The 14,732-nt window shown below is 40.6% G+C and overlaps 1 protein-coding gene across 2 annotated transcripts in view; it reads right to left on the reverse strand.

The window, feature by feature from the left end:
* The window catches only part of fancl (FA complementation group L), a 26,938-nt gene extending 13,919 nt beyond the window's left edge, over positions 1–13,019 (reverse strand). For both annotated transcript variants that reach the window (XM_063875342.1, XM_063875341.1), the window contains exons 1-6: positions 12,705–13,019; positions 12,050–12,108; positions 11,914–11,974; positions 11,362–11,418; positions 10,975–11,072; positions 3,670–3,766 (exon numbers count right to left, since the gene is read on the reverse strand). In XM_063875342.1, the coding sequence (XP_063731412.1) occupies positions 3,670–3,766; positions 10,975–11,072; positions 11,362–11,418; positions 11,914–11,974; positions 12,050–12,108; positions 12,705–12,791 (459 nt within the window). In that variant the 5' untranslated portion in view covers positions 12,792–13,019. The remainder of the gene's footprint in view (positions 1–3,669; positions 3,767–10,974; positions 11,073–11,361; positions 11,419–11,913; positions 11,975–12,049; positions 12,109–12,704) is intronic.
* Positions 13,020–14,732: the final 1,713 nt, after the last annotated feature.

Raw genomic sequence — 14,732 nt, forward strand, 5'->3', positions numbered from 1 at the left:
CCTGCCTTTATTTGGTCCTGCTTATGACTTGAAGACTGTCTATTACTTGCCATTAGTAGGCATCTTTATTATGTTACATACATGTAAACCTAATGTTATCTTTATTAAAGTTCTAAACCCGGAAACAAGTTAGCATGTTAGCACTTGTTTCCTCCATTGCTAGCTCCATTGTCTCAAAGTCAATAGATTGTTAAAATGTGTTTATGGTAAGTTTCCCAAAATATGGTCTGTGGTTAAACAGGCTTAAAATATGTCAGCAAATGTAGCAATACCTTAGCTTTTACTTTCATTTACACTTAAAAACCCTAAAAGTGGTGTAAATATGTAGATATTATTCTGCTGAACAAAACTTGTAACTATGATAAACGAGTTGGCCACAGATCTTTGTTTCTGCAATATTTAGCTTGTTGTCAGGGAAGCTTTGGCGGTGATAACTTCCAGGCATAGTTTGCGTTGAAAATCTCTAGAAGTCCGGCATATTAAAATATCTCCGTTCATAGTGTCCGATAAAATATATTTGCCATAAGCACAATTTCATGTGTAATAATAATAAGCTAAATACACAAGTCAGCACCAGCTGCTCTCATCGATGCCAAAAGCGCACAACAGGACGACTAGTCTGTGAGGACAGTGCACATAGTGCTCTGGAACGACGCTACGGGACCTTTTTTTCAGAGGAACAATAATGTTTCTAATTGGAATAAGGTGCCTTACATATGCTGCCTTTTTGCGTGCTGAAATCCACTGTTGTGATGTACACACATATATTTCTCAGCACGACCAGGGCGCCATGACTGCGCTCAAGTAAACTAAAATAAACTTTGGTCATTTCTTTCTGCTCAGAGACAGAACACACACCTCCACACGGGCAGATTTAGGATCATTTAACACTGGGAAATGATATCGATAATTATATTGAAACAATAATGATATTGCTTTGGTGAAAACGTATCGATATATTGAACCGTCTGTACTTGTGAATATCAACTGTTCAACGTCTCTCGTTCATGGTCACACTGTTGAGTTATACAACAGCGATTGCGCAACAAAAAAAGTTGGGACAGCGGTTCTGATGCGCCCTCACGTCCTGGTGAGCAGAAGTTTACTTGCTTTCCTGCTGTGCCGGTTCTGGCTGGAGAGTTTTAATTGAGAGCGGTTACATTTCCTTCAAAAACGAGCCACAGCGTGCATGTCAGAGGTGCGCTTGTGTACACATAGCAAGACAAACAGCAACAATAACATGTTTTATAAAATAATCATGCCTTGATGATGTATTTCTTTACAAAGCCTTCATAAAGAGTATTTCCCATTTGTCCGGTCAGTTGAAATGTTACCGGTCACTTTGAGCAGCACAATTGTTTTACAACGGAATCGCTGCTTCCAGGCCGGCCTACAGAAATACGTCCCTCTATGAGGAGCTTTGGTCAGTACTCCTGTGCCAGATTTCCTCTCCCTGTTCACCTTCAACACCAAGTTACTTCCTGTCCTTCCCCTGAGCTCTTCCTCTCTCCCTCCCCTGCCTCCGAGACTCTATGTGTCCATGCCAGTGCTGCCTCCCCCCTAGCTGTGCCTGGTGAGGGATGACCTGGCGCTGGATCCAGTTGGAAGCAGCTGGAATGCACTCTAAGCTATTTTTACCGGGTGCCAGAGGGGTGAGGTGGGCCAGGTGGGCAGGTGGACACAGAGTGGGGTCCCACCACCCTCCCTTGTCCCCGGTGGATGTCATCTGGGCTTAGCTAAGCACCACCTCACTACGCCAGAATATGCAGCCCCACTGTGAGATACTAACAATCCTGCCAGCTAGTAAAAGCTCAATCCTGAGAGAAATTTGAAGAAAAGTTCCAGAGACAAAATAGTAAAATTCCGAAAATGGGAAAAAAGGACCAGGTTAGTGCTTATTGTTTGGAAAAATAACCACATAATTTCCTTGACCACTTCCCAATGTTTTATACAAACTGAATACATAGTCATATACCAGATTTCACACAAGAGAAGACAGAAAAGATGTCAGCTATGCCATGGCAAAAGATTTAGTACCAAAGCTGACCCCACTTGGCCCAATAGCTCTACATTGGGGGCCTCTGGTAGCTCACTTGGTAGATCTCACCCATTAAAATAAGTGGCATTCCTCTCTATTTTCAGCTGTATGTAATATTTAAAAATCCTTATCTTGGGATGATGACAAACTGCATAAACCCTAAAAATAGAAACGTGTTGTCTGGCTGCTTTGGTTTCTTGTTTCTCTCTACTTTGTTGAAGCAATGTCAATGTGTTCACAGGTCTTCGTAATAACTATAGTAGGAATATATTGCCATGAAAGAAAGACTGGCCAGAACAATAAACTATGAACTGATACTTAAGTCATGTAATGTTTATATGTTAAGTTATTCTGCCTCTTCCTACAACAGAGCTGAATGATGTATTTTTGAAGGCCTAACCGGGAAGTTACAACTAGGCTTCCTCGACAAAGAGCAATGGGATTTATACCTTAGATTTTGGGATAATACAGAAATCCTTGGCAAAAGCATGTTTATAATACTTATTTGTTTTGTTCACCTGGATAATCTGCACTTGTAAAAAACATTTTTACTATTTTCCATGTTTACGTTAATCCAATTGAGAGGAGAAAATAGATAATGCTGCGCTATAAACTAACTACATCACTGCTAAGCTAAAAGCGGCTAATGTTCCGAGTTAAAACATTAGTTGTCTCTTTTAGCCACTTGTGAGACACCAGTGTTTTTAAGACACATATAAGCTTAGGGCATCCATCAGCGATTATGTATTGATGTATTTTATGTCATTGAACAATACGTGAACATCTCTTAAGGTTGTATTAACCACAAATCTTATTTCAGGCTACAAACATGTTAACAAAAAAGCATAGTGAGGCAGGAACAGGAGCTGGTAGAATGCTAACTCATTTACCAGATTTAAGGACTCATTCCACAACTCTTTAAAGCCCTAGTGTGTATCCTTGAGCCAATCGAAAACAGTTACCAGCATCACAAGGAGCAATTGTCACACAAAAAGTAATTCATACAGATTTTGAGAATGTGGAGGAGTATTCTAGTACACTCCAAGACTAGTCTAGATTCATCTGCAATTCAATACAAAAATCAACCATTATGCAGGACAAAGTATCATAAAACACACTCTGTCACCTCTTATCTGGCAATTTGGAGATCTGTGACATGCAAACATTTCCAAACGCTCTGTATTAATTCCCCAGCCGACATTTACTTGCACCTACAGTAGGTGAAGGGTTTGTGTACTTCTCTCAGCAGCAGCGAGCGGAATCAGCAGCTATGCAGATGAGTGTGGGTGTTTTGGCTTTTTTCTCTATGCATAGATGAAGGTTTTCCATCACGCTGGGGTCTATGTGGAGATGTTTTATCTGTGCTACATCTCAGTCACAGCGGGTTACCATGTCTCTCCACACCCTCTCCAGTTTGACCTAGATTTAGGGGCGCAGATGTAAATCACTGATTTGCTATCAGCAAATTGAACGTCCCATCCGCGTTGGGTAAAGTCAGCCTGTATTTGTATTTGGATTGGCTGTAGGTCAACAGTATTCCGATTTGATCATGAATAATTCACAGTGTGAAAATCATCCAGTCCTTAAAGTAAAGTGTGTGTGTGTCGTACCACAACGTACGTGTGTCGTACCTTAGACTTGAGTTTAATATTGAGGATATGCTGCCTTCCCGAGGAGTCCTCCGCGTTCAGTCTCAGCGTTCGGAACTCTGTGTCTATGTAGAGCAGCCTGAAAGACACGAACACAATAAATCAGCGCACGTTCACGGAGAAGCGTAGAGCGCACTGTAAATTGACAGCAGCCATCATCCGCCATTAATCACAGCAGCAGAGAGCAATATTGAGACATCAACTCTGCCTTTAGATTTATCACTCCGGGTACCAACACGGTGACATTACATCAGGCTACAGCGCCGCCTTCAAGGCTTTTCTTCTATAAAGTCTTATTTGCATTCTCCTCCAGCAAGTGCCTTTGTAATGCTCTAATGGAGGAATATAGAAAAAAGCAATCATGCTGATGCTGAGGGTATTATGTTTATCCTGTTTCAACAAATAAAACCTGGATTTTGTGCTTACTAATAAAATGTAAGCAAACATACTGAACGTAGGTACCCTCTCTACTCTCTTCACCTGACTGAAAATGAAAAATGGCGTGATGCAATACAATTAGCCTCTGCAATTTCACATGTATTCACAAATATGCATGCATTTATAATTGGGACAGTTGACCAAATGTATGACACAACAATCAAAATAAACACCAAACCCTTGCAAAAATTACAATTATGATCCTACTTAATAGGTTAGTGGCCTACCCTAAAAGAATTGCATTTCTTTCTTGATTGCCTCAGTGATTTTCGGAATACTTTTTCACAGTGACAAGTGTATCATTTAACAGAAAACTGTTGGCATAAAAGCACAAGAGATTGGCTTTCATGAACAGTTAAAAAAAACCTGACCTTTACCTTGCTTGAGAAAATATCACATATTACAATATTACATTTTCAATCAAATATAAAGCTCCAAGCCATGTGATGACAATCTTTACATAGCCTTCTGATCACTAATAATAAGCTCAATAACAAACACAGCTAGTATTTTACCAGAATTGCTCTCATTTGTCTGGTACATTGAAATATTCCCAGAAGAACTGTCTGGCACCGGCTGCCCCTATTCAAGTGAAAGAAAGCTTCATACTAACAGTACCATAACAACTTCAAATAAACAGTTCAGTGATGTTTCTCAGTGACCTTGCGGTAGGTTCACACTCAACCTTAAGGTGCCCTGTAAATCAGACCCTTTCCTGCCTCGGCTAATCCTAACCTTTTGAGTCTGAGGACAAACACTGATGTGGCCCCGGGCGTGCACCAAGACTGCTGTCAGATTTACAGCAGCTCCAGCACACTATGAAAGAGCCCCCCCCCCTCTCAAGTCCTCCCTCTAGTCCACTGGAAACAAAGCCTGATCCGAGACAAAGGCTTTTGGACAGTGCCTCTCCAGATTTACAGTACATTACGATGGACGCTGTGTGCCGAGGCTGACATGGCTGTATATCTGCTGGGGATTTATGGAGTGTGTTAGAGAGGAGTGTGCTCAGGGATGACACACACACACACTTAGAGGAGTGATGGAATGATAGGAGACCGTTTTCAAATGTTCCCCGTTTCATTAACGCATCTACTCGCTCATGAACTTGCAAATAAACGCTGGCGAAGGGCAACGGTGCTGAAGAGTCATGTGCACACTTACACACAAACACACCAAAGAGTTGTGCGGTGAGGATGTATTTTGAAGGCCGATACCAAAATTTAGATTAGATTTAGATTTGGATTGCAGAATATTGCAGAAACTAGGATGGATTTAGTCGCTATATCATGTCGTAGAACAAAACAGTACATTTTGTAATCTTGTGTTAACCACAGATCTTATGTCAGGCATCTACCTCTAAAAAAACCTTTACCTGTGAGACGAGGGAAAACACTAACTCATTTCTGGGTTTTAAGACTTACTCCTGCACCATTCTATACCACGATCATCCCAATACTTTTTTGAGTCTCTTTCTTACTTGCTCAATTTGACCTCCTCCCTTCCTACTATCTTTTCGTTTGAACAATAACGTTGACCTTTGTTCTGCACACATACATGTGTATATTTTGAACAATACGAAATGTAAATATGCCGACTTCATTCTTAAATATGTTTTTTGTTCTTACAGTTTGTTGTAAAACCGTTACTTACCTGTATATCATTTGTATTTTCTATCCTGTGTGAATCTGTACTTTCTTTATCTATCTGTTGCTGCTTACACTCCTGAATTTCCCCACAGGGATTAATAAAGGGTACATCTTATCTTATCTGTGAGACTAACGGCATATTAAGATGTTAAAAACAAATTGCTTTATCTGCTCCTCCCACACCCACACACACACACACACACACACACACACACACACACACACACACACACACACACACACACACACACACACACACACACACACACACACACACACACACACACACACCAAAAATAATCTAGCTGCAGCAAAGAACTTCTTGAAGTTACTTCTATATCCTCCAGTACACATTTACAAAGAGTACAGCCTATAAAATGCCCATTACTGCTAACAGCAATAAATACACAAACCTGTCAAGCATGACCGGTTAATAGACCTGAGCTAGAGAAGGAAGTGACAAGCAGCCATATGAACAAATCCATAAATGAGAAAGTGAATGTTTGAGATGAAGTGCAGTTTCTCTTTGTTCTGATGTCAGTGGTGACAGTACATCACAGCAGGAACCTGAGTTTCTGCACTCGGGTATATGTAATTGACATACAAAGACTTTTTTTGGGAGGTTCATCATAACACACGTTTAAAGCAACCTGGTATTAATTTAATACCGGCATATATTCTATTGCTTCCTTTCTAACAAATTTAAAAGGATGATGTAGAAGACGTATTTTTGAAAGGCATCCTGGAAGTTAGCATCTCAAGGGCTCCCTCGACAACAGCAAAGGGATTTTCTTTACAATAACTCGTTCACAAATATGTTTAGACAAGGGAACCAGTTGTAAAATGCAAACTTATTTCCAGGTTTAGGACTTATTCCTTGAACTGCGTGACGATGCCATTAACCCCGCCCCTGCTGCTTATTGACTAGTCCTCTTACAGCTATCAATGCTTTTTGAACCATTGAGGTGACCAACTCTAACAAATAGTATCAGCAGTAAGAAGGCCTCCTCACTTACTGCATCAGTTACACACACAATTCCATCTCCTCTCCTCTGAGGTATTACACTCAGGATAGCAGGGACGAGCTGCCATGATGGAAGCAGCGTGACAGTGAGGCGTCCTGCTGGGAAGACTGATGAGAGCATCCCATTTGCAACTCCACAGCCAAGCAAGCTTCTTCCAGACAGTGCACACCACGCACATTTGTGCTGGTGTGTGTGCACATGTCTCTCTCTCTCTTTTTTCTTTGCGTGTCCTCAAAGTGATTAATGAACGGTGAGAATAACACATATGCGCTGTAGTGTGATGCACTACAACTTTGTACGGTGGCATAGAAAACGTACAATACAGTACGACACAATGCAAAAGCGATGTGTGTGCAAGGGAACAAACTATAATAATAATAAAACAATGTAATTTAACGTAGAGCAGCTATATATTAATCTACTTAGGTTGGGGAGCAGGGATACAACACCTTTAACCAGCTGCTAAAAAACATATCCCGGTCAACGCACTCGGCTTAAATTGTCTAACAAGCCACCATCCATCTTCGTTCCATTCATCCTTTCTCCTTTTACCCCATCTTTACCCCAATGTTTTCATCCCTTCCTCCCTTAATCCCTCCAACCCTACTTTCCTTCTTCCCTCCATACTTCCATTCACACCTACTTTCCTAGATCCCTTTATCCATACCTTCTTCCCTACCTCTCTACATTCCTTAACCCCTCCCCTTTCCTTCATCTATTCCTCCCCCCTTACATCATTTTATCCTTCTTTTCTTCTCTCTCTACATCCTTTTGACCCTTCATCCCTACATCCCTTTATCTCTACCTCTCGTACTTCCATTCATCCTTTCACCTCATGTTTTTATCCCTTCATCCCTTTTTGCGTACTTCCTTTCCTCCCTACTTTCCTACTTCCCTATATTCCTACTACCTACCTATATCCATTCCTCCCTCCATACTGTACTTCCATTCATCCCTACTTTCTTAGATCCCTTTATCCATACCTCTCTTACTTCCATTCACCCTTCTCCTTTTAATTCATGTTTCCCTACTTTCCTACATCACTTCCTCCTCCATCTCTTCCTCCCTCCCTACTTCCCTTTAACCCTACTATCCTAGATCCCTTCCTCCCTCCGTATTACCATTAATCCCTACTTTCCTAGATCCCTTTATCCATACCTTATTTTCTAACTCTCTACTTTCCTTAACCCCTCCCTACATCTATTCCTCCCTCCTTACATCCGTTTGTAAATCTTTCCCTCTCTTTCTCCATTCACCCCTCCCTCCCTACATCTATTTGATCCTTCATCCCTCCCTTCCTACTTTAATTCATCTATTATTTGCTCCATCACTACATCCCTCCTTACTTACACCCCTTCATCCTTTTTCCTGTCAACCCTTTTCCCAGTCTGTTTAATCTGGAGCATACTCCTTGTCTCATACAAGCCCAATATCTCCTCCAATTAAATCTTAAACCGACATACTGTTGTGGCGTTGTCCTTGCTGGTAAAGCCCGGTTTACCAACTGGACATTACTCCATACATCTCAATCCTGAATTAGAATGCATTTACATCCCAGTAGTCATCCTTTAGCTGGCTTAATAATGTAAGAAAATAAATACGACACGCAAAAAAAGTACTTTGTAGCATGTAATCCCTCAGCTCTGGGCCAACCGTTGTCAGAGAGCTGCTGTACCTGACCCCAGAAGAGCAGCAGCACACTGTGACTGAGTGGTTACACCGTGATAAGAGGAGCCTTGGTAGGTACACCAAGAGGCTGCGAAAATGGAGTGCCAGCTGTGCCCGTAATGAGCCCCGGAGCGTGCGGGGGCCACGTTTTTTGGGGCCACCGAAGTGATGGCGGCTGACCTACTTGACTTCATTTTCCATTAATTAACACATGGTAGGCCATCGCCAGCCAATTAAGATGACCACACTTTCAAACGCGGGGATGGAGACACGCAGAGAGGGAGCGGAGAGAGAGGAAGACTCACTTACCTGGGCCAATCAGCAGACAGAATTACAGCTGAAAACCCCTGGTGACTATTAGCACGGCCCATACCAATTAAGACGCTAAGCGAATCTCGAGTGCTTTGGAGATTGAGGCCCACTGTGTATAATGCCTGCTAACCGTAACACGACACTGGAAATGATGTTGGTCCCATTTCCAGCATAAAGCATACCTTCACCCCCCACCCTCCCCGTTCTCCTATTAAAACCTGAGAGTCTTCAATTAGAGCCATTTGCATTTTGCTAATATCATAATTGTAGCCGTGGTCATTAATAGGAAAGTGGAAAATGAGTGTAGTAGTCAAGGCTTAATCTGAGCTGGGGGAGAATAGACATCTTCCCACGAAGCACCACCACCACCCCCACTTCCCTCATGACGAGAGGAGTAGACGGTATTAGCCGGGTCTGTCGCTGCATGTGGATGAGAGTTATTAAATGTGACCTGGATTTAACTATAACTCAATAACTAAAAATAAGGAAGTCATTAAGAGCCATTTGTTAATGTGGAGCTGTGTTTTTGCTAGCTTTCCAATCACTGCTGGGGGAAAAACAAAGACTGCTCCACATAGCTCTGTAAGGCGCCAGAGGACTCTAGCTCTGTATACACCTCGGTATGTTAATCGTACCTCTGGGGAAAGTAAACAAAAAGTAAAAGAAGTCTCAGAACATTCACATTTTTAATAATAACTGAAGCATGTAGCTTCCAAAGAGAAAAGCACACAGTTGATAACCGTATCGAGTTACAAGCTCCATCAGTTCTGCTAGTAAATGTATTTCAGAGTAACCCAGGGACCATGCAGGGGGGATAGGAAAATAATAAACAAAAATAGCTGTTCATTTTGAGAAAATACTGATTTTTGTCATATCATTCTTACTGTCGGTCGATTTATACAACTATTTACAACTGGTGACGCCGTGCTAGAGTTGTTTCAAGCAAGCGGCTTCTATCTGAAATCAGCTAAATGGGTAAGTGGGTGGGTTTAGTTGGCAAAAAATGTATGTGACAACAGATAAACATCCACCACTGCAAAAGTGATACTATTTGTCAACAGGCCAATGGCAACCATTGTTTCACTGGATGTTGTGAGAATATGGCGGGTGGACCACCGACGCCTCACTCTGATGCCATTTGAGGATAGAATGGGCCCTCAGAAAGCTTGTTTTTGTCCATTTTAACAGCTATTAACATTTAGTAAGCTTGCCATCACATGTTCCAAGCACAGAAATGAAGTCGTTAACACTAGTCAATTACCACACACTACTGATTAGGATTTAGAATAATGCAATTAGCCTCAGTTGTGGAAGAAACAACAAAATAAACTTTAGCTACAAACAAAACGAGGGTTAAGCGTCGATCAGACAGCAGTGTGTTTATGTAATTGTTTTCAATTACTGACAGGTGCAGGTCCAATTGGATGATTACTTACTGACTGGATATTTGTAGCATTATGATTTTACTGTAGTTATCACGATCTGACAGAAAACAACAACTTAGAAGAAAATAATTATGGTACGTGTCATTTCAGATCATTTGTTTTAATTCATTTAAACTGTACTGTTAGAGCCAGTTTTTAGTTTTTGTTTCAAGGTAAAGTAATGCACCCTAGAAATGACCTCTGTAGTCCATTTCTTTTTTAATTATTTGAACAAGGACCATGCATACATTACATTAATCTCAGAAAAGAGAAGAGATGATTCATACCAGATTTGAGCTAATAGCTCATTTCCATCTGAAGTCCTTTAATGGACTGTAAAATACTACAATTCCCACAGTGCCAGCCTTTAAGTGCCACAGATAGGGGCAACCTGTGTGGAAGACGCCAAAGAGACACATAGTAGTCTCCATGGTGTAGTAGAAGAAAAGATGATAGAAGATAGATTTGTTTGGCTATTGTCAAGGCCTTTTTGTTGAATGAGTTTGGAAACTATTTCATCGTATTTTATTTAACCACCAGTCACATAACTGTAAATCGTCACTAAAAGCCAAAGAAGTACTCACAACTATCAGTAAAACTAATACATTGAAAGATAACGCATCAGAAATGTCAGTTTAAAAGACGTATGAGTGGCTCAAGGAAACAAAGCAATATAAGGTAGTGAAGAGTTCACGGTTTGTGTTAAGAAAACACACGCTCTGTGTCATCAGAGGCTTTATGCTCCTTTAAACACTGCTAGTATTTGTCACTTACTTGCCCCACCCAAGGGTCTCCATCTCAGAGATGAGCTGAGCGTAATACTGTGGAGGTGGGATGGAGCGGCACTCATGGCGGCTCTTCAGACCCACTTCCTGCAACAACAGAGAAAAAGCTCCTTATTTTAGGCCCTGATTACTATGCACATCCTATCACAACGACATCACTCTACTACACCATGAATACAACAAGCAGGGCCAATAAGTCTTGTGCAAGTGTTCGGTGGCGAGCACATAGGTCGTTACACTTTTCATTAATCTAACAAACCCAACATGTATTTGGTACCTCCAGATCAAGGCTATTGATAGCGTCTCTAGGTTTTTCGTTTTGCTTCCTATTCATGAAGCAACAATGTCAAAGTAACCGTGTCATTCTCCTCCTTACCAAGACGGTCTTCAGCTCCAGAATGAAAGTGACAAGATCAGGCGACTGCTGCTGCCTCTGTGAGGAGTCAAACAAGAGAGAAGAGACATCCTTGAATGGGAGGATAATGAAGTGACAGTGTCAATTCTTTTTTTCTTCCTCTAGCCAGCCATTCAAATCAAACACACTGTTTGTGATTAATGGGGGCTGCCACTAGCTCTAATAATTTATGATAGCTTAAAGGCTGTGAAAATAATGAACTTTGCAGCCCGGGGTGAAATATCAATCTCATCCAAATAACCCTGAGGGGCAGCATAACAAATAGGGACATTTTCCTGGCGATGTTAATTAAACAGTGAAAAATATTTTTTTTATGCTTCTTAGTGGCTGACAGAGTAGAAGTGCAAAGCCAGGCACAATGCAGAGAACACAAAGGAGTAAAATGAGATGGCAAGAAAACAATCAACTTGATTGCAATAGCACACACAACTTTAAAATAAATATTATGACGCAATTTGCAGCAAAAATGTGACAGTTTGTATTTATTCGTTTATGGATGTATGTAGAGTTTACCTGCTTCACTACGTGCTCATAGCCATGCAACAGGTGTTTTAACTGCCAGCAGCAGTGCAGCCTACAAGAACAAAAGGTATTAGTTAGAACATCACTATGCAAAGGTTTCTTGTAAAAAGGTGAGATGGCCATTCACCTGGCCCGTTTAACTTCGCGATCTGGAGGTAGTAGTATTCTCAATCTGAAGTCGCGTTCCTGTGAGAAACATAGCATGACAGCAGATTACATGACAGGCAACAGAACAAAGCTAAATTGACAAAGGTCGTGTGCAAAGGTTATCCAGCTTCCTTTTAATAACTGTCTCGGAGAAAAGCAACACGTGACCTGCCGAACTTCACTGAGAAATGCAACAATGTAAGGTTTCTCTGCTTTCTGTCAAAGCTGAACAGAGTGTATAACACAATCTTCTCCCCATCTAAATAAACAATATAACTTCTTCAATTCGGCATTAACAATATATGAAAAGAAATAGTAGTTTTTTGGAAATTGTACTTTTTTAGAGTTGGTACCCATACTGTAAAAGTGACATGACGTAGCGGTGCGTGGTACATTCACAAGAGTAAAATAATAATAAAAGTTGCTACAAACATGACCTCCAAAGTGAAAGACGATTAAAAATATGCCGAATTTACCAGCGGTTGGCAGACATTCATGTAACGTCCCTCCGTAAGTATTTTTTTATTTTGTATCAACATGTTAATTTGTCCATAGCAACAAATCATACAATTATAATATTCGACTATGTCTGGAGTTGGTGGTTGAAAGAAGAATGCAGTGGCACGTTCACTTACCTGGACTGTTATGAATCCGTCATAAACGGTTTTCTCCTTGTTGAGAGGTAAGAGGAGTGGGTTGTCTTTTACGAATGAACTCTCCATCGTTCTAACAGTGACTGTAAACTAGCTGTCAAACCAGGAGGACTGTTTCCTTAGCTAACGTTAGCGAGCCTAACAGTATTAACTAGCAGGGCTTTTTAGATGTTTCAATAAAAGAGCACCCTGCACCAAACTGTTGAACTTGTAACCTTAAGTTAAGGTTGTTATAATGCAATGAGTTACTTGTTTTCTGTCAGGAAAGTTAGGCGAAGTTGTCTGAAAGCTCCACAGCCCGCCATGAAAAACAAAACAGATGACGTCATGCAGCTGCCTTCAGTGACTTTTAAAAATATCGGAGATCAGAGGCAGAGACTTTTTTGACGTGTAAAAAGTTGTATTTTGGTTCAACTGTAGCTTGAAGTGATTACAAGGGCCAAAAGGCATTATTTGTAAAACCCCAAAACACAAATGCAGTCCCTGATGTAGAAGATTTTGAAAGTTGGATTAGCTGTTACACATAAAATGCTGTCAAAATGACTTTTTAGAGCATTCACTTGGAACTGAATTAAGCCTTCTCTAAGTTTCTGCCTTGGACGGCACAATATAAAGCAGTATCTTGAAGTACAACAAAATGTAAGGAATATGACAAATCAATATTATAAACATTGTTTAAATACACAGACAGGTTACTGAAATTCCTTATTTAAACCTACGAAATGTTATGCCCTTGTCATTTCCGTACAACCCAATGAATAATGTAGCATAACTTTCATTATAATGAGCAATGACAGGTGATAAATAGTTACAAACTTTGAACATGTTAGGATGAATGGCTGGGATAATGGGATGGTCCAAATAACAACATAATTCCACCCAGCTGTTTATGTCCTGTGTGAAAGCACAATAAACATGACTTATTTGTTGAGTCATTTCCCTACCTCAGCGACACCACTTGTGTTGTTGCCTCACAAGGTATGCTCTGCAGGGGCTAGGCAACCCCCTGATCACTCGTGTTGCCCAACATTATTAGAAAAACGTATAGGCCTAACACAAAATACAAAATAAATAACGCAACATATTATACGGACCGTTGAGTTATTTTGTCTTGTTAATCATCGCAGTCATGTTTCTGGCAACCCAATGAATACTTGTTTATAATCAGGCTTGGGGTGTAATAGGTTACATCGAACAGGTTTACGTAATCAGGATACAAAAAAAAGTAATTGTACTTACAGAAAAAAAAAACTTTATCAGATTACTCATAACTTTCTGAAAATTGGAGTTTGCATTATTCTAAACACCTATTGCCTGAATCTGCGTTATGGTTTTCACTTCATTTGGTTCATTTGTTCTGTTTTTACTTCAGCAGGTGAACCTATGTTCATAACATAATGTGTGTGTGAGATTAAATGTGTGTATTAAACTAAAACGGAGCATTTTCTGTCAGCTCAGATTTTATTCCTGCTTTTTTAAACTGTAGTATGTGCTCATGTGCATGTGTTGGTGTATAGACTGCTGCCTGAATATGCTTCATGAAAGGCAGCTTTTCCTTTCAATAAAGACTCTGAGCAGAGGACACATTTTTGATATGTTTTGGTTTCTTCTTTTCTAAGGTTTTTTTTTGGACTTTTGATCTTGAACCCGACTGACCTAGCTAAGTTTGCAATAAATATTTAAACACGGGAACCAATAGAATGGACACTTCAGGATTTCAACTCTGGCTTATGCTCCAAATGCCCTCCCTTTTACCAATTGCCATATGGCAAATGTAACTCTGAAAAGAAAGCAAATTCCCATTCTAATCCAATCAAAACATGATTACAACAAAAGCACACTCCAACAATGCACACTTGTCCTTCAGTTTCCTTTTTGAGCCCCGTATTTTACTCGTGGAGCTGGCGAGGAGAGAATAGGAATGTGTGATTATACTGTATAGAGCCGGTGAGGGGAGTGTGTCAACGCGTGCATGCCACACAATGTGCCTGGAGAGATTGATGTTTTTGT

Source organism: Eleginops maclovinus, chromosome 22 (assembly GCF_036324505.1).
Source record: "Eleginops maclovinus isolate JMC-PN-2008 ecotype Puerto Natales chromosome 22, JC_Emac_rtc_rv5, whole genome shotgun sequence".
Lineage (NCBI taxonomy): Eukaryota > Metazoa > Chordata > Actinopteri > Perciformes > Eleginopidae > Eleginops > Eleginops maclovinus.